The sequence below is a fragment of the Sitodiplosis mosellana genome, unplaced genomic scaffold (assembly GCF_009176505.1).
Source record: "Sitodiplosis mosellana isolate CC-2019 unplaced genomic scaffold, AAFC_SMos_1.0 Smas_scaffold_1, whole genome shotgun sequence".
Lineage (NCBI taxonomy): Eukaryota > Metazoa > Arthropoda > Insecta > Diptera > Cecidomyiidae > Sitodiplosis > Sitodiplosis mosellana.
In genome coordinates, this window is record NW_022595244.1 from 15439778 (window position 1) to 15464073 (window position 24296).

The window sequence follows — 24296 nt, forward strand, 5'->3', positions numbered from 1 at the left end:
GTAATGCACGGCATTTCGTTGGCATTGTCATTGCCGTTGCGCTTGTTTTTTTTTCTTTTGTGCTGTTTAAATTTTTTTTATCAATGGTATGTTGCTTCATTGAGAAATGACATCGACTGACATTGACCTCAATGAATTTGTCCGCGGTGCGGGAGCTTGCGGTGTGTGTGCTTGGGAATGAGAAGAAAAAAAGTTTTGCCGCTAGCAAAACGCTGCTCTCTCTCTCTCGTATTAAAAATAAATAGCAACAATTCTTCCTGCACCGAATTCGCTAAAGTGCTAACCCATTGAAAATGTGAATGCGATGTCGAGCGATTTCACAAACAGATCCGATTTGTGTGTACAAACAAGGAGGTGAGAGAGAGAGAGAGAGAGAGAGAGAGAGAGAGAGAGAAAGAGTGAGTTCAACCATGATTCGCACTCTCTAATTAGTTAATTTACTGTGTATTTTCGATAAAATCGCTTTTTCAACAACAAAAATAACACAACGACGAAAACCCAATGCAGATCGATTGAATGGCGCCGATTCCGAAAGTCTTTTGTCGATACACGATTAAATCACACACGAAAAAACCACGAGCCCACCGTTTCTCACTGGCTACGTAATCGAATCAGTGTGCGCGCTTCCGCATTTGAACATTTTCATGCTGTTGGTATATTGTGAGTGTTTGCATGTGTATGATAAAGTCGAAACGGCTTTTTCGTCTGTGATTTTACATGGCAATGCATTGAGTGCACTTTAGTTTCCATATCATGAATAACTGAAACTTGTTTTTGATTAACAACATACAACCGAAAGTTGCAGCCGACGGAGATAAAGATGCATTCAGCATGTGCCAGTGCATGTGGCTGTTTCGCGAGTAAGCGAGTGAGTGAACGCTCGCGCCAGAGACAGAGTATTCGAGTGTGTGCTCATGTATGTGAGCATGTCAATGTGCATGTATATATATGTGTGTGTGGAGTGTGTACGTTCCTTTTGTTTGAATTTACACAATGCATTGCGGTGCACCATTGTACACCCGTCGCTGTTGATATTTATGCAATCGTTTCTCCTATGCAAATCAAAATATGCTCACAATCAATAAACGGGCGCGCACTTCGTGCCGCCAAACAAATTTCAGCCAAATCATTTACCCCGAAATAAATGAAACGAACAGCGAATGAACGGGACAGAAAAAAAAAACAAACTGAAGAACTATAATGAACGCTTGCATTCTAAAATTAAATATGACATAAATTATTATGAAATAAATTATGGTGTCGTTTGCAATACCCGTGCGTCACACAACACTTCACCGACGACAACGATGTTGTTGTTGTTGCTGTATCTACTCTTTTCGGCGTTGTACTCGCCTTAGTAACAATTTGACTTATTACATGCATCGTTCTTTTCAAGCCGCTTTCGATTTAACAACTCTTTTCATCAGCCCATCGCATTGCCAATCTAATTTGTGCGATGAATACCGCTTAATAAATTCAAAAATACATTTTGTTTGATGCAAAAATAGAATCAAACACACGTACACATATTGTTGAAGCCGACGATGCCTTCACGTTGACAGAGATGCCTCCAACCTTTTTCGTGTGGAGACCAAAATAAATGCAAATAATTACAATTTACATGTAAATTACACTTGAATGCTAAAGATGTCATCAATATATATTCTCACATTGTTCTGTTTTGATGCCGCTGATCTAAAAGTAGTTGCGAAGGCTTTGCTACAGAGAGAGAGAGAAAGAGAGAAAGAGAGAAAGCGATCAAAAAAAACACGACGAGTATAAAATCCACTCAACTCAAGATTGATACGTCTCAACAACGTATTATACACTCAAAGTGAGGAGCCACATCCAACTTCTTAAACGCTTGAAATGCCGCAAAATATGCAGTAAACAAAACTCACGAATTCCAAAATAAATACGGCAAAAATATCGGTACAATGCACGATGAGTACAGCGTCTAAAATTAGATCGTCAAAACAAAATTGGATCCAATCGTCGTTCAATTTTCAACGTTCCCAACGTACTTTTTTTTTTGTACGATGATTTCGCTTCACGCAATGGGCTGCTGATAATAATAAACGACCAAAGTGACAATCAAAACAAATAAATAAACGAAAATGTTAGCACGAATTAGCATGAAAATTGTCACTCATCATTCAATTTGATTCGGGCATCATAAATCGTACGATATAGATTCAAGTGGTTTGTGCAAATATTTTGATATTTATTTTTCTCTCTCTATTCAGATGAGAGTCCAAAAATAGAGTACACATTAGCCATTTTTACCGGCTTACTCAATTGCTTTTTGTTATTGTTGCGATGCCTCAACTGACTTTAGATGATCTTTTCGCGAGGCAATTTTTTTTCTTCACCAACACGTAATAAAAGAAGAAGTAAATAGATTGATGATACGATGGCGCTTTTTCCTCTCTGTAAAATAGAGAAAGTGATTGGGTTAGCAACATACAATCGCTTAAAAACTCACAAAACGTAAATGATAGATTCGCGACGATGTCGACAACAAAATTACCGTAGAAAAATTGATGCTTTTTTTCTCTCTTCCTCTCAACTTGTCACGTATTCTCTCGTTTGGTGTGCGCTCTCCGATCAAACAATGTTAACAATAGAAAATCTATTTGATGAGATGTGACGCGTACCTCAAACCGTTTTTTTTTCTTCTTCTTTCTTTTGCTGCCGTTGGTGTTGTTGCTGTTGCTGCGTTTGCATCGTGTCTATTCATGTACGATTTAGACTGTCGTTTCGGTCGATTTATTCAACTTAGGCTTTTGTTTAGTAGAAGGCGAACGAATGGGCTGCTTGGTAACTTTCATGGTTTTTCTATTTTTATCGCGTTCAACTCCAAAAATACATTATGCGTACAACGAGATAGAGATAGACGACGAGATAATCAATCGCGTAATTAAAATAAACGGTACTCACAAATCTCAGACAAAAATCACGAATGCCAACCAATTTTATTTCTTGTAGAATACACATTGCGGTGGCAGGCAGCAGCAACATTTTCGTTCGATTCATCAAATTGTCGATGTACACTTGAATCGACATGACGATTTGTGCTCGTCTTAAAAGAATATGTTGCCTAGCTGATTTTACCGTTTCACGCAATTGACTTCTGTTCTGTTTTTGTTTTATTTTTTTAACCAGATTTTGTCTGAGAGATAGAGAAAAAGAGAGAAGCTAATTGCGCACCAAAGAATCAACCTCAACGCAAATTACAGCAGCAACAACAACAAAAGACGACTTGAACTAAAAAGTATGCGCATTTTAATGTGAAATAGACCGCATAGAAAAAGTCGCTTGGAACAGCGATAAATTAGCATTTAGGAAGCAGCCAATTCACATTCGTTCATCGTTTTACGTCGCTTTTGCACACATAAAATGTTTGCTCATATGTATTCGGCCACAATGCATAAGTCATTTTCGATATTTACTTCTGTTGATTTGATGACCGATCAAAGTGATGATATTTTCTCTCGCAGTGATTGATTTTCTCTCGCAGGGGAATTGCTTACCGAGAATACGAATGCGAAACGGAGAAACAAAAAGACAGATAAAACTGCACACTACGCACACTTCACTCACTTCACACAGAAATGCCCAATGCGATACTACGTAATAGAATTTGTTCGGCCGAAACATGACCGCTATTGACTAGGTCGAAAAGGAAAAGTTGTTTATTTCGGTTTAATAGACGATGATTAAAACCTTTTTTTCTTCTGTCGTTGTCGTCGTCGTGGTCGTCTTCCATCCAATTTACTTTCTTTCACTGCGTCTGCTCAAATGTTTTTTTCAAGTGGCTGATAGAAGCAGAAGAACCATTTAGCCGTCTACAGGAATCCATATTTAGCACACAAAAAAATCGACAAACAAGAACAGAAAAGCCAACGAACACACAAAAATCCTTGGAAACTTGGACGTTTTTATTTCTTTTTTCAACACCTCGACTGGTTCTCTACAATTTACAAAGTTCATATTTCTACAGTTAATTGTGCCAATGCTTACTAAAACCACCAGCAAAGAAGAGTCTATTTTGGCGGCGCTTTGTTCATTTGCCTTTGTTTACACACATGGGGAATAATTGAAAAAAAAAAACAAGAATTTTAAGTTTGATGCAAATGTATGCACAGTGTGTGCATTGCACACCATGCAACAAAAAAGTCTACCAACTTGAATGGTTACACTCTCTACTGATAAGACCTTCGTACGTATCACAATGTGATACTATCAAATCCAACAGCGAAAGCAGCTTTGACATTTCTTAAGATAACAGCTTCGAATTGTTCGGTGGATTAAAACTTTTTTTGAGTTAATTTTCAAAGATTTCCCAACTCATTCGATACGTTCTCCATAGAAGCACTATCATTCTCACTACTACCAGAAAAACGGAAGTCATGATTAGAAAAAAAGAATTCATTTTGTTTGATTCACTCTATAAACATGAGAAATTGAAATTGATGAACACCGAGAATATTCTTCACCAATTTATTCGGAATTTTAGACGATGTATAAAGCCAAAACATGTACAATATTCTACAAAATCATATTTTTTGCCAAATGCGTCATTGTGATGGCTAGAATGACAATTTTTTAATCTACTAAAAAAAATGTCAATCTACTGGTGATTCTTGTTTTCCTGTTATCTATTGTATTACTTATTAAGAGACAAGAAAAAAATACAAAACATGCAACATAGAGATAATTTTGGGAACGAAAACGAAGAAAGTGTGTATGTAGAGAAAGAAAATGAGCGATGTGTACCGACTTGTTGAATCTTGAGTCTTGAATGTTGTGTGATGTGTGAGAGAGAGAAAAAGAAATACATGCGCACACAGTTCGTTTGAATGTGTAGCTTTGATCTTTCGTTCCGAATATTTTAGGCAAAGAGAAAAACAAATATTTTTGTTCAATTTTTGCTCTTTTTTTATCGGTTCATTTTTGCTGACTTTCTTGTTTGACTTTGTTTTTCTCCATCTCTTGCCCTCGCTTGGTCAGCTACCGTCGCTGCTGTGTTGCTAATTTTGTGTGTTAATACGTCTATACATTTAGTCTGGTCTACTTCTCTTTACACCGAAAATGTTTGATTTCATTTATTGTTTACAATTCTTCTGACAGCAATAAAAAAATGCTAACCGATTCTCTGCTAATTGCGTTCAGCAAATTTAACAAAAACACTGAACATTCCTTTTTTCGGTTGTTGTTGTTGTTGTTGTTTTATTTATCATGGGTTTTAGTCTGAAACAAACGATATTTGCGTTGACACAATATCGGCTCAATTTGTTTCTTTTTGAAAGATGTGAACATGATACACACTAATTTGACTACAGTGTCTTTCGTAAAGTGCACAAGATGAAAATGAAATGTCAAGGGAATAAGTAAGTAAAAATAGAATGAGAATCGGAGTGAAAACGAACGACACAGCGATAGAAGAGGTCACTAAATAGAATGATAGAGAGTGTTTTTGGGTTGAAAAGTTTTATTTGATTTTCAATTAGCCCGAGAAGTGGTGTTTACCATTGCTCAAAAACAGTGTAGTACAACTCATATCAGCTGCTGATATCCATTTACCATTTTTTTCACTTTTTTTTTGAGAAAGTGGCAAAGTTATCGAAACGCTACAATCAAACTCACAAGCCAAACAAATGAAAATGAGGATAGAACACAATTGTTAATCTTATTTAGTAAATTGATTTTTTGAAGAAGTGAAAACGAAAAAGAAAAAAACCCACTACGAATATAACAATACAATTGAAACAAAGAGAAAGAGAGAGAGAGAGAGAGAGGGAGAGAGAAATTGTAATAGACTGAACTGTGTTGTTGCTTTGTTTCAATCAAAGCCATTGTACAGCCGTTTGTGCTCACGTGCTAACTTTGAAACTATCAGAATGTTTCGTGAGTCGTTTGCTGTTTTTTTTTGCTCGGTTGTAGTTTCCAATAAAAAATGTTCAAGAGCTTTGTTTATAATTGCAATTAGTTGTGTCATTTTCGGCCGTATTCCACTTTACGAACGAATTTCGAAGCGCTCAGCTGTTTTTGCACATTCACACAGAGCTAGATACAGAGAAAGAGATACGCATTCGCATACGCACACAAACGCGATGCGCATACCAACGAAACGATCCGCTTCACAACTTGTTTTCTACCTAAATGGTATGCGCTGTACGCTTGTTCGTTGTTTGTATATAGTTCGTGAGCGTGCCAATTTACAGATTAAATCAGATCGCAAACCAGATCGCTGATCATTTTCATTCGTATCATTTGAGCTTGTTCGCATGTTGTTCACAGCTCTTGATGTGTCTGGTGTGTCGTTAATGAATCGAATTTTTCGTTGTCAATATTTTCGAATAGACAACAACGAAAAACGCACAGTAAGACGCTTGCCGCATTCGTTGCGCTGAACATAGACATTCCAACCGAGTGTGTCGCAGCGAATCCAGGCAAAGCAAAAGAAAAGAAAAACTGTCATTCATTATCACATGCGTGAACGAATGTAATTGATTTTGTTTGCTTAAAAAAATACATAATTTACATAATTTACGCGATTGTTAAATTTTCACTTCCAAGCACTGTCTTTCGTTGTTGCTGTTGCTGTTGCTGTTGCTGTTGCTGTTGCTTTTGCTTCGCTTCGCTTCATTACAGTGTTTTACTTCTGTTTGCTGCTCAGTCTCACTATTATATTTTTATGAGCTGACTAATTTTGCTTGAAAGCGGAAAGAAGAAAAACGTCAATCGACCGTTATTGAGTCAGTTTCTTTGTTTCGGCAACATAAAGTTTCAGCGGAATTTCATTGATTTTTTTATGTTTCGTCAAATGGAATTCCGCTGTTATTGCGATAAAAAAAATGTAATCGTTCAACGAATGAAGAAATTTTGCGAACGATATGCGAAAGAAAAAGAGAGAAGTATAACGTAGTGGAACTGTTGATAATTGTATCAATTTGTAAGTGATATTTGAGCTGTTAGTCATTCAACAATTTTGCTCGCATTCCCTTAAACAAATGTTTGCAACTCAATCAAATTTACGATCATAATAATTTATGGATCGCACTCAAAATGAGAGATAGACCCAAAATATGGTCCAAAGAAAACGGTGCTTACATGAATGTTAATGCAAAAACAACAATATCTCCAAAAATAAATAAATAATTTAAATTTATATTGTAACACGACGGCGAATTCAAGTACACCAAAATCCCCCTTCACAATAACAACAGCAGAAACAACAACAAAAATCGTTAAGTACAATACAGAGTCGAACTCGAGGCAGAGTGCAATACGAACACGAAAATTGGCATTTGTATTTTAAAACTTCGGTTGGTTTTTTTTCTTCTTCTTCGTTCATTTATTGGTTGGTTCGTATTTATATTATGCATTATGAGTTGAACGTATCTGAATCTATTCCGATTACATTTTTATCCATATTCACATACACACATTCATACGAAATATGCACAGTCGTTCCGTGTGCCTCATGCGCGCGCTCGTAAGTTGCTTCACTAGAAAGAAACTCACATTCGGAAAAGAGACGACGACAACGACGAAGAAGAAGAAAAAGTAAAGAGTAAAAAAAAAACCTAAATAATTTGAAATGGTACACATGCAACAACAGCTCTATGAACACTGTCGAATATGCACTGTTTGCAGAAAAGCCACAAAAACTACACAACATACACACACTCACTCACACACATTCAACGAGAGAAGAAAAAAAGTGAAAAAAAGCAGTAATAATAATGAAATATTCAAAAACAAGGGAAAAAAAGAGAGAGAATAAAATACGCGATACGATGTGAAATATATGAAGAAAATGCACATTGAAAAAACATCAATTCGCGAGGCGAGTGTTGGAAGCGAAAGAGTGAGAGACGTGGATTGCGATTTGTGTGCTCAACGGACAGAAATTGTAAGCATTTGCAGAAATTGTACGATGTCGATGGTGAACGAAGGCAATGAGCACGGCGACAGCGACAGTGGCAGCAACGACGACGACAGCAGCGGAGAGAAGAGCGCACGGTAAAACTGCCGAAGCAAAAACAATAAAACAGCTAAACAGACTATAGTCAATGCCACAGTACGAAAGCAATAAGAAAAACGGCAACGATGACGACAAAATGCCAGCTAAACAACAAAACAGCAACGAACGAACAACAAAGAACAGCAGTAACGCTCTCTCTCCCTCAGATCAATGTGTGTACATTTTGCGTTTGCGATCGCATAACATCAACATCGTATTACATATTTGATACCGAGCAAAACCATGCCAAACACACACCAAAACCGATCTGAAAAAAAGCAACGGACCCACGGAACGAAGTGGTCGATACGATTTAAACGTTGGAACATAGACGCTCGGTCTCCCGTTTGTTTCACTGCTCGAAAATCGTGTGTGGCATGATCTCGGCACTTCATCTATTTCCATGGATTTTCATGAATCTCTCTCTCTCTCTCTCTCTCTCTCTCTGTATCGCTGTTCATGTTCACTCGTTTCATCCCAGCAGCATATCTTCTTGAAAATAGCGTGAATAAATTTTTGTATTAAGCAGAATGGAATACAATCGCCTATAACTTATCCCGATTCTATTTTTCTACTTGCTGATATTCTTGTTGCTGTCCTGCTCTTTTTTCGTTCTATCTTGGGTTTTTCATTTTGGATTGGGATTCCAATGAAAATGGAGATTTTCGGTATTGGTCCGGTTAGGTTTTTTTCTCGTTTCTTTGCATGTGTGCGGGGGCAGTATTTTCTGCAGGACAGGGAGCTATTGGATTTTCCAGTAATACGCAAAACCACAGTCGACCCAAAAGCACATCAAAATGTGTGTGTAGAAATATGTTTTTACTTTTCTCGTCCGTTTTTTCTTCTTCTTCTCTCTCTCTCTCTCTCTCTGTTGTGGATTAAGGCGAGGAAGAGGCGATATTTATTCTACATACTTGTTTCTGTTGGCTTATGTTGTATATTCCGAAAGTGCAATATAACACAATGGAAACAGTTAACCAATACACCAAGGTGCTTGTTTTCGCCTCTTTCAACGCTTGCAAACATTGAGTCGCTTCATGGAAAACACATTCATGCACGCAATGTTACTACACTAGTGCCATTACTGTTGCTGTCGCTGTCGTCGTCGTCGTCGTCGTCACCGTCATCGTCCTCGCAGAGAATGTGTTTGTGGGCTGTAAAACTGTAAGCAAAGTCTGAAATACTCTCAGTTGACGAGGCGAATGCGAGCCCAAACTGCAAATTCAAATGAATTTTTGCATGTGTGAGAGAGCATTGTTGTCGGTCTCTTCATCCAAAGTGAAATTCACAAAAGGACCACAGAACAAAATCCGAAACAACACATAATCACCGGGCTGCTCAAAGTTTGGCAGAGTGAGAGGAAACAATCGTTTTGGCTTGTCCCTCTAATGGTATTACATAAATCATCAAAGAAATTATATTATTATGGGCTTTTTGTTTGCTTCGCTTTCTCACTCATTCCGACAATATTTGGATTGTTTGTGTATACGTATGTGTGTTGGGCGCGCGCGCGAGAGTCGAACAAAGTCTGCACATACATAGCGAACGAGTGAGCGTCCGACCGACAGACCGACCGACCATGGATAAGTTAACTTGGGCAATGCGTGTTTTCGTTCGCATCGATTGGCCGGAGTGCGGAGTGTTTGTGTTGTTCGCTAAAATGCGACAACCGACACACATGAATACACACCATCCATAAAATTGAGTGTGTAGTTCCATCGCATCGCAACATATTCAGTTTAAATGGATACGGTAGTGCATTCAATAGCAAATCCACAAAACATACGAAAATTCGATTTTCGCCTCGTCGCTGTCTCTCTCGCTCGTTCGCTCGCAATGGCTTTATAATATGCGGCCCATTTAAATAGCTCTTTTTTCTCTTGGTGCGCTTGTCTGGCGTGTGCGTTTTTACGTTTTATCTGCGCTCCAACTGTCTTATAAATTATTGAATATATGATATGGTGTTCGCGCTATATTATTAGCACAATAACTGTCTATATTGTCTGGATGGGGCTGCGTGTTTAGATCAGAAACACATTGTCATAGATTGATAAAACATGGAATGACGCTGCCGAGTGAGTAAGTGAGTTAGCAAGCGAGTGAGCGTATGCAATTTAATTGCTCGCAATTTTCAAATGATCAAATGTTCGAATCAAACAAACAGACTATCCACAACCGCAAACGCTGCATGCAATGAAAACGTAGTCGTGTTTTTTTCTGCTCGTAATTAAACGATGCAACGGATGAATGGCAGCTGAAGTGCTCTCTTTATTTCAACATTTTTGTCACTTTTATTCGCATTCTTTTCTAAAAGTGTTGTAACATTTTTCGCTCGCTCATTTTGAATAAAAAGAAAGTTGAGCATTGTGGTCACTGGTCATTACATTTTTGGCTCGCATATTAATTCAATTTGAAATGAGAGAGCGAGCGAATCGCGTGAACGTTCATGTTTCCATTGGGGCCACATCCATGAGCTATTTTCGTTGCGTTGCTCATGTACTACTACTCGAAGTTTTCTCATTTCTGTCAATTCGCACAAGCTACTCGACACAATCCAGCTTTGCGATACTCTTTTTACAAAAAAAAATTTCCTCTGCTTTGTGTTTTCATGTTTCTATGCACATACAGTTTCTCTCGTGTATGTTGCTGCTGCTTTTTTTTACTTCTTTCATTTTGTATTCCTCGTATGTTTTCGCTATTTATTTTTACCATACAAAACTGTAGATGCGATGGTTATACACAATGTGTATTACACATAGCACATGGTATTGACGCCGTGAGATGCGCGAGACGATGACGATTCATGTCAAAACAGTAACCGAGAGAGCGAACCGCAACAATAATAACACTTTGCGAAAAGAGCAACTCACGGAGATTGTGCTTTTGATTTTCCGCCTGTGTGAAGCAACAACAAAACAACAAGAAGACAGTGTAATCGAGAGAAGACGAGCGCCGAGAGGGAATATGACTTGCTTGTTGGCTCGCGCTCGTTATACACGTATACACAATCACACATACACACCAATACCAGAAAGAGAAACAAATTGAAGAAATGAACCGCAAGCTATATTTGGGTCACTTATATGTTACAACAATATATCGCCTTATTTGATGTCATTTATTTTAATGATTTTATAGTTTTAGTTCACACTTGTATCGGGCTTGCATGCGCCTTGATCATATCAATTGCATTGGCGATGGCTGAGCTTAGGCGTGCTATGAATGCTCGCGTCTGTTACAACCTTCGATTCGCATCTAAAATGATTACCATCACTAAATCTACCACAATATTTATGATTCGAATAAATGTCCGGGCAGATATTGTTGTGTTTTTTTTTCTTTTTCATTTCTGTTTTGCAAACAAACAAAAAACGAAAGAGAAACAAGCATTTATAATGAATTTTCACTCTTGTGTCGTTGTCGCCTTCTTCTCCTGGCGCTGCCGCTGCCTTTTTTGCTGAAGCAATTTTTCTATTTCACATCCGCTTCGCAAAAGTATGTGATTAACAACGATGAGGTCAAGCATGAGCTCGTGTTCAATGCTCGTGTTCAACGAATTGTGAAAAATAAATATGAAAGATTAGAGAAACAAATACTATACACGCTTCGCACTCGACAATATGGATCTTTTTTTTTCTTGTTAGTTCAGAGTTTGGAAAATCGTTGGTGCTGCTGCTGCTGCTGATGGTCACTCATTCTGATGTGACTCGTTCACAACCATACGTGGACACTTAGTTAAGCATACTCTTTTCCAGCAAACTACTTGGAAACGGGTATGCAAGCAAAACAGCATAAACGGATTATGTTTCCGTAAACCCAGAAGTCGAATGGCAGAAGGGAATGAAGGATCGAAGATGAGAATCACAACAATTTAAAAATTCATTTTGCTTTCAATTCCGCTTAAGGGTTATTTTCTTGGGATTTTTTGCACTTTAGAAATTCGACCTCCTTATCGAAGAGATGATTTAACGTAATTGTAGAAAAGCGAAACGATTGCAATGAACGATATCGATATACTCATCTTTTTTTGCATACATGAAAAGATGTAAAAAATCGGCAAAGTAATGAAAATTTATGAAACGGACTTCAAATCGTGATCAGCATAAAAAAAGGAAGATGATTTTTTTTATGTAATGCTTTGAATACTTTCTCCCTATATATCGATGTAAATTTTTTCATGCATTTTTTGGTATTTTGATTTTTCTTTCTCGACTCGATACAATCAATAGATAAATTTAGTAATTAGTGAGAATGCTACCAATTTATCTGTTTATACAATCTATCTAGAATGTTTGAAATTTGTATTCGCCGTTTGTGACTTGGAATGCAAATGGTGTTTCGGCGCTTTGGTGTATGTGTGTGGCACTGCCGCATGATAAATGTATACGAATACTGTGCTGAAAACATAAGAAATTATTATCTAATTGATCTGTCTGATGATTTGTTTGCACCGCCAAATTGACAGGCCTTGTCTGTTCGATAAGTGGTAGCCGAACGAGCAACGCCACGATTGAAACAATGAAACTGAAGCAGCGGCGAGCGAGCAGAAAGTACACTTAAAGAGGTGTAAATAAATGACAGCAATAAAATTAAACGCTCATGACCAATGTATAGAGAGAAAAAAGCACCGAACACGAAATCGAAATGCATTCACGCTTTTCAGTGGTTCGTTGTTCACCATGCGTCGACACTGGCTGTTAATGTATTCAGCTTCGATGTTCAACTAGCTGAATGTTTAATATATTTTTTGCTCTCTCTCTCTCTCTCTCTCTCTCGCTCTCTTCTTTTTTGTCTAGCGGCGATTTCAAAACATCAACGATTGAGTTGAACATTTCGAGAAGAAGCTCGGAAATTACTTTCTGGGAAGTGATCAACGGTCGATGAAAATAAAAGAACGCAATCAAATTCCCTGAATGCATCGACGCTAGAGTGCGATAGCGAGAAAATGGGAAAAAAATGAGTCGATTTTCGGAAAAAAATAGCAGAAAAAAAAATTTGATTGAGTATTAATGTTTTTCAAATACAATGAGAGAAAAAAAAACTCACTCGCACACATACATACAACAGGGATAGCGAAATATGTCCATGGATATTCAAGTATAGTTGTCATTTGATTTTCGGTTTCGTTTCGTTTCATTTCATTTGGATATTTGAATTGTAGTTTGTAAACTACTGAACGCTGAAAATATGACACTCAAACCAACACAAAAACCGATTCCAATATACATATTTACCGCTATTTGCTATGCATACGGCTATAATATTGTTATTACCCAGTATTTGTGCCTACAAAAATCTAACGCCGATACACAGAGTTGGTTTGTGTGTGTGTGTGTGTGTGTGTGTGTGTGTGTGTTCGAGAGAGCAAGAGATAGAGCCGGTCTCACTGTTTGTTTGTTCACAATTCACTTGGTGTTCGGCTTTATAGTTCCCATACGGAAATAGTTTGGTTTGCTGCGTGCTCAACACACACAGTATGCAATGCTACGATTTTGTATGCCGATATAACGTGATATAGTATAATATGTAATAGGTTTCATATGCTTGCGGCGCAGCTTGCATGCACGAGAAGAGATAGCAAGCGACCGAGGAAGAGTGAACGAGAGGCGAAGTGACGTTGAACAAACGGAGAAAGAGATAGCAGGCCAGTTTTCATAACACATAGCATTTCTTGTTTGGCATTGTGAAGTGAGCACTGAGCACTTTATTATTTCTATTTTAATATGTACGAGCATTTTTTTTCTCTGTTGTTCATTCGTTCGTGCGTTTATTCGTTCGCCTCTGCTATCTTTCTTTCATTGGGTACTGCTTTTGTTTCATTCCATTTCTCTTTTCTCTCTCTCTCTCTCTCTCTCTCTGTGTGTGTGTTATATTTCTCTTGACTTTGGTTTTTCGAATTAATTTCCATTGCGATTAAGTGTGGTTTACGTTTTTCGTTTATGCTTTCATCGAATATTCGATATGAAATGGAAATTGCGCGCACACTGTGCAAGAGTCCGACCAAAATGAAATATCGCAATGAATAGGGAAATGCGCTGGGGATCATTTGAAAATTAAAAATCATTGAAAAATTCATTACATTCGAGTAGAAACAGCGCGAGTTCCATGATTGCAATCGCATTCTACTGCTGCTTTTCACCTCTCCCTCCCTTCATTTCACTACTCTTTCTCTACTTCGGATGAACATTGAAAAATTTATAGCGAAAAATCGAAGTTTATAAATGAAAAAAAAAAGACGTTTTTTTCTGTTCTGTTATTTGCCAAATTATAGACAGTGCCAACATTGGAATCCTACGTATTGATCGGAATAATCGTTGGCGCGCGAACGTTCGACGAATTGACTGCGCCGCAAACGAGCTTTAACATTTGTCGACAAAGATAAGAACAGAGTGTGAGGTGAGAGAGAGAGAGACAGAGAGAGAGAGAGCAGAAACGAAGCGAGAGAACAATCGGGAGAGAGATCTAGCAGCTGCTTTATTGTACCGCATCCAATTCAGATAAATTCGTTATCTGATGGTCGATTACGTCGATTAATTGAATATATCAGCGTTGTGCACGCAAACGACGTATGATTACGTGTGTTTATACTTGGTTGTGAAAACACGTTCGTTCACATTTTTTTTTGCCACTTGTTGTGTTGAAGTAATACAAACAATAAATTTACGACACACATGAACGACTCTATAAATTCAATCGCGCAGAACATGCCACATTTGCCTGAATCAATAAATGCGAAATCGGGTTTGCTTTTTTTTTCGTCGCTCTCGTGCACATACATACACAGATCTCGTTATGTGTGTATTCCATGACCTCTACGTACTGGAATTCCACCGTACGCTCCATAAATCTATTCCGTTTTTTGTCTTTGTTTTTCGTGGTTGTCGTTGTCATTGCATTTCGAATTATCTTGTGCTTTGTCTCAGGCTCAATCGATCTCTCTTTTGTCCACTTGCATGAAAGCCAAACCAGAATTATTATTTTATCAAGTGATTTGAGTTCGATCTCGATTTCACAACGAGACACGAACGATTAAGCCATCGATGCAACATGGAAGATGTATTTGCCATTGGAATCGGCTTCATGTTGCTGATGGCCGTCAGTTCGTTTTATTGATGCGGTTCAACCGCGGATGCATATTGTACTAAATTGTGTATGTGCTGCTTCTGTTCAAAATGCATTTATTGTGTCATTTTGAGAGATGCCGGAATTGGGGGATGGGTGAGGTGCGGAACACACAAAGCACGAGAGAATGAGAGATACATAGTTGGCATTCTTTCTCTTTCTCCAATTTCAACTTAATGTGTGCAAATGCATTCGACTTGATAATAATAATGGCACAATGCCAACCGAACGAAAAATGTCTATGAAGAAGAATATTATGTGCTGGTTGTCGCCAACATCATCATCGTCGTCATCTTTATTCGGAATTTTCCATTTTATTTCAAAAACCCAAGTTTCATATTTTCCTTTTCGCAAATTCTCCCAACGCTCATTTCTTTATCATTGCAATTGAAATAGTTCCAAAAGACGAATACACACAGAGAGGAGAGAGAGAGAGAGAGAGAGAGAGAGAGAGAGAGAGAGAGTGAAGGCGAGATACATGTGCCGAACAAGAAATGCAATCGAAATATTTTCAAATATCTTTTGTTTGTTTACTTAGTGCACTTACTTCCGCGATGGAATAAGATGGAGAGCAAACGAGATAACGATATAAAAAAAGGAGAGAATGAGAAAGAACAAGATTCGTATGTTTATTGTTTTATTTATTTTTCTCTCTCTCTCTCTCACTCTCTCTCGCTCGTTCGCTGTTGACGCTAGACATGGCCTCTACTATTTGTTCTCGTTGTGTGTGTACGTATGTGCACAGTTTTGTTCAGTTTTGTCGAGTTACAATGACGACAACAACAAACAACGCAGCACTAAATATTTTCCATTCAGTCGCGTCGAATTTGCAAATAAAATTTCTGCTAATAAATGTGTGCTTGTGATGTAATTGCGCATGAATTGAAAACTATATGTTTTCGTGGAATAAATTGGCGACATCACAGTTCATTGTAATGGCTACAATATGTATAAATAAATGCTTTTAGATTAAGCGGGTTCTTTACTGCTTTTTCGAATTCTTTCTAATTTGATTCGCTCTTTTTCTCTCTCTCTTTCTCTCTCTCTTTCTCTCTCTCTCTCTCTCTCTCTCTCTCTCTCACTCTGTTCCACTTGGCTGGATTGTTTCGTTCAGCATTATAATTGCAGTGGATGCGAGCAGCTCAAAAATGAAGTGCTAACAAATACCCAACAGCATTCCACAAACAATGAATTATTTTATCAGAATTAAAGTTTCTGAATAGCAGGCGAATCTGCATCAAAATTTCGCATACATTGAGTGGTCAGGGCAGAGGATGCAGTGTAGAATGGCGATGCCAAAGTTAATAAAACTGATAGCTAAATGTGGTTAGTTAGTGCAGATAATAAACTAAATCAACGCACACAATACACAAAACATGAGCCGGCGGCACCGGTTGCGATTCCACACACTCTCTCTCTCTCTCTCTCTCTCTCTCTCCATCGCTCTCTCACTCTTTTCGATCGAACAGCGAGATTTATTCGCACGTGACACAACAACGTGCCAAATCTACTTTAGCCGAACATCGTTTTTATTTTAAAAACATAAATATTAACACGATTTATATTTTCGCTGCTAAAAAATATATTATTTTAGCTATTAAAACGACATTGCACATACATGCAGAGGCACAGTACACACACACATAGCCACACATAAACCATGCGCTCGATATAATACTCGCCATTTCCACCCTCATCGCGTATCGTTGCCGTTGCTCGTCTGCCTGCCGCAGACACCACACCGACACATAACAATCCCAGCAACAATGCACACATAATTGAAAATTGGATGTATCGTCATAGCCGCTGCTCATCATGGAAAAGTTTGTATGATGAAAAAGAGGCGAGCAAAAGCCAACAATAATCGCAGTAATAAACAATTTATGCAGCACACAGATAATTTTATGCTCAAAAAATCAAGTGAATGCCAACATTGTTTCCCCTTTCGGCTCTGGGTATCATGTGAGCGCTTCAGTTTGTTGAGCTTTTGGGCCATGAATTCCGAACGAGAGAGAGAGAGAAAAAACACACAGCAAGCAAACAAGGGAAAAAATTACGATTTCAGTTGGCTTTTCATAACTCTGTTCAATGTGCATTCAGTTGTTATCTCGCTGGTTTAGCTTTGTCTCTCGTTTTTGCTTGTGACTTTGCTTCGCTTTTTTTCATTGGCACACGCATAAACGCTCTCACAAATGCATTTGCATACATAATAGCTTTTTGTCGGCATTTTTTTTCCATTTCTAGTGCTGCTGCTATCCACATTCTCTCTTTGTGTGTATGTGTGTGTTGTGTCGGGACGGGTATCCAGAAGTTTAAGAGTGAACTGTGTTGTACATCAGTGTTTATTTTATTGTGGTGAAGCTAAATGGAGAATTGATGATGCGATTTTTCGAAGAGCTATTTTGATATGTTCACAACGTACATTTTGGCATATTGTTTTCGCTTGTGAAATCTGCATGTGGAAAATATATGCGCAACATATAAGTTTTTTTTGTTCCTCAGCTCAAGCTTTTTTTTTCTGCATGTCGCATTGCTTCTGTTTCTTCTTCTTTTTTTCCACCCAATATGCATATCAATATAATATAATGCGCTCTTCTCGTTCCATCACAAAGTGAAATCGTTTGCTTGAATATAAAATTATATTATTGTATTTTCTGGTTGCGTTTAGTTGCTACTCGGTTTTGATTTTTCTCTCTTTCTCTACGTAACTTTTTCCACACGGCATAAATATCGTCATTGTTTTTGCTGCTGCTGCTGCTGCTGCTGCTGCTGTTGTTGTTGTTGTTGTTGTTGGAGCCATTTTTTGGCATGCGAGGTGATTTTCCACACCAAAACTTCAATGTTTGTTCGTTGATATTCTGAATGAATTCTCGAGCACACAAACACATACGAGTGCGGAAAATGATGTGTTTCTGGTATTGGTTTGAAATGCACAATGATTGTTTCGTATGCAGTCATTTGCACAACATAAAATCCCATGCATATGGATTCTCTGTCTCTCGATAAATAAATCAAAATTCTACATTAGCTCAATCGTTTATTTAGTAAAATTCCGATTGTTTGTTTGCTTTTCGACGTTTTTTTTCTCTTCTCTTTCACTCTTTCTCTCACCCACTCCATTCTGTCCCATTCTATCACAATGCGTTTGACTGTTTCATTCTGTTTATTCAAACGATCGATTGCCAGTGTTAACGTATTTCGAAAGCAAAACAATGTCACATTTTATGGCATTTGGCAATTTTTGTAACAACTGTATTGAAAGCGGCAACAGTGTGTGTCAGAAAAATTGAGACGTTTAACAGCTAGTGAACTATTAAATGTCAAATAAGCTTTACGAATCAAATACAATAACAGAAAAACACATCACATCAAATAAACAAATAAATAAATTTTCAGAGACTCTCCGTTGCTCGTAAAACAATGAGCGTGCATTTTCCTCATTTAAATCACTTCTCTCGCATGATCCTCCTCTTCGCATTTCGGAATTCCATTTCGAAAACAGAAGAGATATTAATGTCATCAAATTGTTAAAACTATATGATTAAGTTATTTGCAGATTTTGTTGTGTTAAATGGGCCGGTCATTTCACAACGAGCACGGTCGCGTTTGTTTTTTTTTTCTCGAGCCATGACAAAGGAGATTTTATACGTATCCGCATTACTCTCGGCCACTCGACACTGAAAATTAAAATGTGGATTTCAGTTTTATTTCTTTTTTTCTGTTTATGCATACATGTGGAGATTGCATAAATTCGGGTCTTATTGAATCGACCTGATATTGCAACAATGAGAGAAATCGAATGAAATTGATACGTTTTCAATGACATTGACAAATTAAAAATTTCAATCAAACACATAATCGCCTAAATGAAGACGATTAATCGCATTCATATGCAAAGCAAAGTGATGTCGGTGTATTTCTCTAAAAATGACAACAATAAAACATAGCACTGACGTTGAATAGTAGAAGCAGAAGACAGAAACAAAAAACCAGCGAAACGATTTGTAATTGGGTACAAAAAAAAATGTGCCGTTGTTTCTTGTAACAATGAAAAGAAACGCGACGAATTGGAGAAAATGCCAACTTCAGCTGAAATCACTACAATTGAATGATACCTACTTGTTGGGAACACAAGCGCGAGTGTTCACTGTTCGCTGCTCGCACTTTGTACGGAGTTGAAACGAGAAATGAATGAGAGAAGAAAAAAAGAAATACAAATGAAATTGAAACATACAATTTTTTCTTGGTTTCAAAAATACAAACTAACTTGCGGTACGATGGTCGCAGAGAGTTGGTTTCAATTTTCAAGCTAATTTCAACGGAATGAACTGTAAATGTTCGTCGTTTAAGCGTTACAAAGAATTCGTTGTGACTCTATTTATCTGTTAATGACGTGATTTACATCAGAACGACAGAAAAAAAGCGGAGAAACAGAGAGAAAAATATTAATATTCAATGTAATTGATATGATTTGTATACATTGATGAGTTTAAAAGCGTTGAAAAGGCTGCAGCTCTCTTACAATCCATTGGAGTTCTTTTTTCCTCTTTCACCCTCTCCCTCTCAGCCTGTCTCTCTCTACGGCAGTTATTACAACGAATTGCGCATATTATGTAACACAATAAAAGCAGCGATTTAAATTATTGCTCGTTGAAAAATGAATTAATTAGTAAAATCTGACACAAGTAATTCATCATTGTTTGCTGGATGCGTGTTTTTGGCACAAGTGTTACGACGATGGGGTCATTTTTCTGTTGTCAGATCGTCGAATCCATTTACTTGAATTAAAATTCAGTGAAATAAACGAAAAAAAAACACACTCGGTTTTTGTTTGCGCGTGTGTGTGTGGCCCAAAACAGATAATCAATTTAAATTGTTCAATGAAGTTCATCCGAAAATGTGCGATGGAACCATGAAAAATGTGTACAGAAAACGTTCATTTGTCGCAAGTAGCCTTCATCGCTTCGAATCAAACAAATGCGAATGACATACACACACTTTGCAAGAAAGAACACGAAAACGCGAAAACCTTCAACTAGAGTAATTCCCCCCATGCAGTTCATTTAATTTTTATTCCATACACCATAAGCGTTAAAAACGCATTTAAACGCCAAATCCAACAGTGTACAAACGAAAGAAGAAAAAAAAGAGAGAAGAAACAATAAAAAAAACAATAATAACAACAACAAGAACACAAGAGAGGAAAAAACCATACAAACTTGTCATCATTTACAATGCATGCCAGTGAACGAATGAGAAACAACAACAATAAAATAAAAAAGATAGAGGCAAAACGAAAAAAAAAGAATTTGAAATACCAGCGATCGATTCGACGACGATGACGACGACGACGGGAGAGACTTGACTCGATTTTTCTTGGCATTCGTTTATCGTTGCAAGCAAATGGTATTCCTGGGTTAAGTATGGGTACGGGTGTCGCTTGAATTGTGCTCTCTCTCTCTCTCTCTCTCTCTGTTCGTTGATTCTTCGCACTCAAAAAAGTATCAAATGACAGCCGAACTGAACGTAATTATTTTGTGCAAATGTCTGTGTGTGTATAAAATCTATGAAAAATAATTTTATTATAAAAGTTTTTCAAAAGAGACGAGTTCAAGTTCAACGAGGCTGGACTTGATGGAAGCAACGAAATTATGAGAAAAAAAACTGAATAAAAGAAGCAAAAATCGAAAAAGCGAATACTGACAAGAGTGACGGCGAGTGAATTCGATCGGCTTGATATGAAATTAAAGCATAACCTCCAGTAAATTCAATTTCACATTGCCTATGCATAATATCGCGTTGAATATTCTATATCACTTTGAAGCATGCACAGTGGAATGCACGTAGAAAACTGTAATGTTTGACAAATAAAGAAGTCTAAAAATAACAAAGAAACGAAAAGAAGAGGAAAAAAAGAGTACGACAATGAGCGAGACGACAAGAGCATACCAAATACATTCATGTACATATTTACGGTTATTCACAGTGACTTTTTTCCCGAGCGCTTAACATTTGGATATTAAGTTTTATTTTGTGTTTATTGTTTGTTTGTGTATATATATATTTTTTCACTTTACTTTACTTGGGCAACGAATTTTATTCTTTCTTTTTTCTCTGTCGCTCGCTCGCTCGCTCAGCTCTCTCAGTTGTTTAAATATTAAAATTGAAAGCGATAAATAGCACAAAACAGTCATGTATTGCTTTCGGAAACAATTAATTCCGTGCGGTTTTTTCTTCTCTCCTTTAAAACTCATTTGTTCACTTTGTTTTTTGGGCTTTCATTTTTACATTGTTTGGTGTGTGTGTGTATGCTGCTCGGCTACTTACAATTTTTATTGTCTGATTCCAATTCAGTTTGTGTCTGAATTCAATTTTTCTTTCGAGGGTCTCTGCACAATTTCACTCTTTCTGTTTCTATCTCCCTCTCTTGCTCGCTCGACATTTCCTTTCGACGACAAAATGTGTTATGAAGAAAGAAAAAAAATCCAAGAGAATTTCTATTTTTACAACAACACACATTTATGTCGACTTACCCGTTTCCATTTGGGCAAATACGACCGACCAAAAAAAAAAAATCCACGCGAGGGTTCAATAAATATCGCCCGCGGTGCATGCTTCGAACCCATATTTTAAACGTTTCACGTTTTTTTTTTGGCTCACAGTTCGAATTAGCGAGTGGAATAGAAAAAGAAACATCATTAAAAAATGCACCACATTTTCCTTCATTCATAAAAAGAGTATTACACAACAGTCCGAGTTCCTATAGCTGAACCAATTAATAAAGTGCTGCTGGTACTTCCACAGTTTTTTCACCCGTTGCCAAAGCAATTTCAAACCGTTTATCGATTTCAATCAAAGTGGCATTTTAGCTTTCTAGGATTCGGTTGCGGTCATCATTCATGCCGTTGTCAGAAGCCAACAAATACGATATCACCCCGTTAAACGTGAGTCAAAGAAAAAAAAACCACTTCCAAATCATCAGCAGCCAAATTCGATCGGATTCGATGGTTGAAATTCATGCTTTTGTTTTGGATTTTTTCGATGACTTTCAAGCGTGGCTGTGGTGCGGTGCAAGCACAAACACGAATTCACCTTTTTTAAAAATAAATCACGCTTTGATGTACAATATTTATAAATAAAGTGATTAAACACTGCAAACATCGACCGAAACTATGAAAAGAAAAAAAGAGGCAAAAAGCGGCCAATTGTTAGAGCTTGTCGTATATTATGGCTAATCCGATGCCGAATACATTGAAAGTGCAAAGCTGTAACCTAGGGATAAATGAGTGTTATGAAGTCGTCAACACCACGTGAAAGTCAAATGCATGTTTCATTTTCCAGTAAATCCATACCATTTTAATTTCGGTGGAACGAGTGCGACAGACTACGTACACACTGTACGTGCTGTTGCACGTATGGCAAAAAGAAGTACGAGCAAAAAGAATTCGACCCAAGGCAAAGTGAATAACAGCAATTTTTTTTCTTCTGGTGTTGCTGTTGTCGTTTGTGTTGAAAATATTGACCCGTCACTGTCATTCATCACTTCAAGTATATTTATATTGATCGTTTCATGAATTTCCATTCAAATTTCTGTGTACAAAGAGCAAACATGTATACGAAATGCGATTCGTTGGGTTGTTCGGAATGGAGCGAGTCGATTGGTGTTCGGGCCGAAACGAGAGCCGCGCGTCTCAATATTAACAATCACAGCAGCAGCAGCAGCAGCAGCGGCTCCATAGTCCGAATTTAAATGTGCGCGAATGACGCGATTGAGCCCGAATTGACAAGAGAGAAAACAAAATATTCATAGTCAAGTTGAAAAAAAAAACCGAATACTAAATGGGCTAATTGCTAACGAAACATCACTATTTTTCTTGATATTTTCTTCGTTTTTCTCTTCTTTCGAATCTGTTTCTTGTTTTCAGCTTCGTACATCGGTCATATATCGTATCTGTGCGCTCTCGCTGAGTACTATGTATATGCCTGCGCTTTAAACAACAAGCCAAGTTGAGTTTTTTTTTGTGCTGCCATGGAATTCAGATTTACAGCTGAAACGTAGAATATAAAAGACACATGCTCGCACTCACATACACACACCGTATTCAGATCACTTTTCGAAGCACACTCCGTGCGCTGTATACCGTAAGCTTGCCGACAAAACATGATTGACCTGAAAAAACGAGCGATGAATGCGAGCAAAAAATAATAATATGTGCTATGTGTTGCTTGGAATAAATCAGCACATCGAAATTGTTATGAATCCATCTAAATATTCGAAATCTGTGTGTGTATGTGTGTGTTTATTTATTTATTTGTTTAGATCGGTTTCTCTAATCCCGAGTAAGAGCTGCTCTGGTGTGCAATATCGATTTGTGTGCATGACCGAAACAATTTTCTCCCCTATTTAAAATGAATTTAGTCAATGATGCCATTGTAAGTGCATTACCATTTGATGAAAATTCAATTTTCCATTTCTGCCGTTTTGGCTTGACACTCTACACTCAAGACTTGAGAACAAAAAAGAGAGAAAAAAGAAAACATTCAACAACTACCGACAGCTAGTGAGACGCGCGTGTGAATTGCTGACGTAGATCAAAATCGGAAGCATTTTCACCCCAAAAACAACATTAACAATCATAACAAAAAAACAAAAAGACACATCGAGAATGAGTTCACAACTGTACTGTAAGGCTCGTTCGGGTTCACCGTGTGCGTATGTATGTGTGTCTGTTGGTGTGCAGGCGATAGAATGTTGTAGGGAATCGAGGAATCCGGATGTCTTGGTTCGTTGAACTCTCAGCAAATACACGCAGTTCAATCCCTCTCTCAATATTGTCTGCCAGTTTTGCTCGAGAAATTCATGCATCGTTCGGTTCATGGTTCATTTCCAAGTAAAACTTACAATGATTTTTCTATCGTTGTTCGCTCGTGTGCTCGCAATTTTCGTCATCCCGTGAACACACACTGAATTGATGATGATGGTACGCATCGACCATCGTTCTCGCCAGCACTTGTAAGATAAAACTTAAACTACGAAAATTATTCGAAACAACAACTCTCTCACAGCCACCACACACAGAGACAGACAGACAGACAGAGAGAGAGAGAGAGAGAGAGAGAGAGAGAGAGAGAGAGAGAGAGA

The 24296-nt window shown here is 37.7% G+C and overlaps 1 protein-coding gene across 4 annotated transcripts in view; it reads right to left on the bottom strand.

Moving 5' to 3' along the window:
• The window catches only part of LOC129566790 (uncharacterized), a 41727-nt gene extending 20042 nt beyond the window's left edge, over window positions 1-21685 (bottom strand). The window contains exons 1-2 of one of the 4 annotated variants that reach the window (XM_055443035.1): window positions 1671-1783; window positions 1525-1575 (exon numbers count right to left, since the gene is read on the bottom strand). In XM_055443035.1, coding sequence (XP_055299010.1) covers window positions 1525-1528 — 4 coding nt within the window. In that variant the 5' untranslated portion in view covers window positions 1529-1575; window positions 1671-1783. The other 3 variants (XR_008687781.1, XM_055443026.1, XM_055443018.1) reach the window with 3 other exon arrangements.
• Between the last annotated feature and the right edge of the window lie 2611 nt (window positions 21686-24296).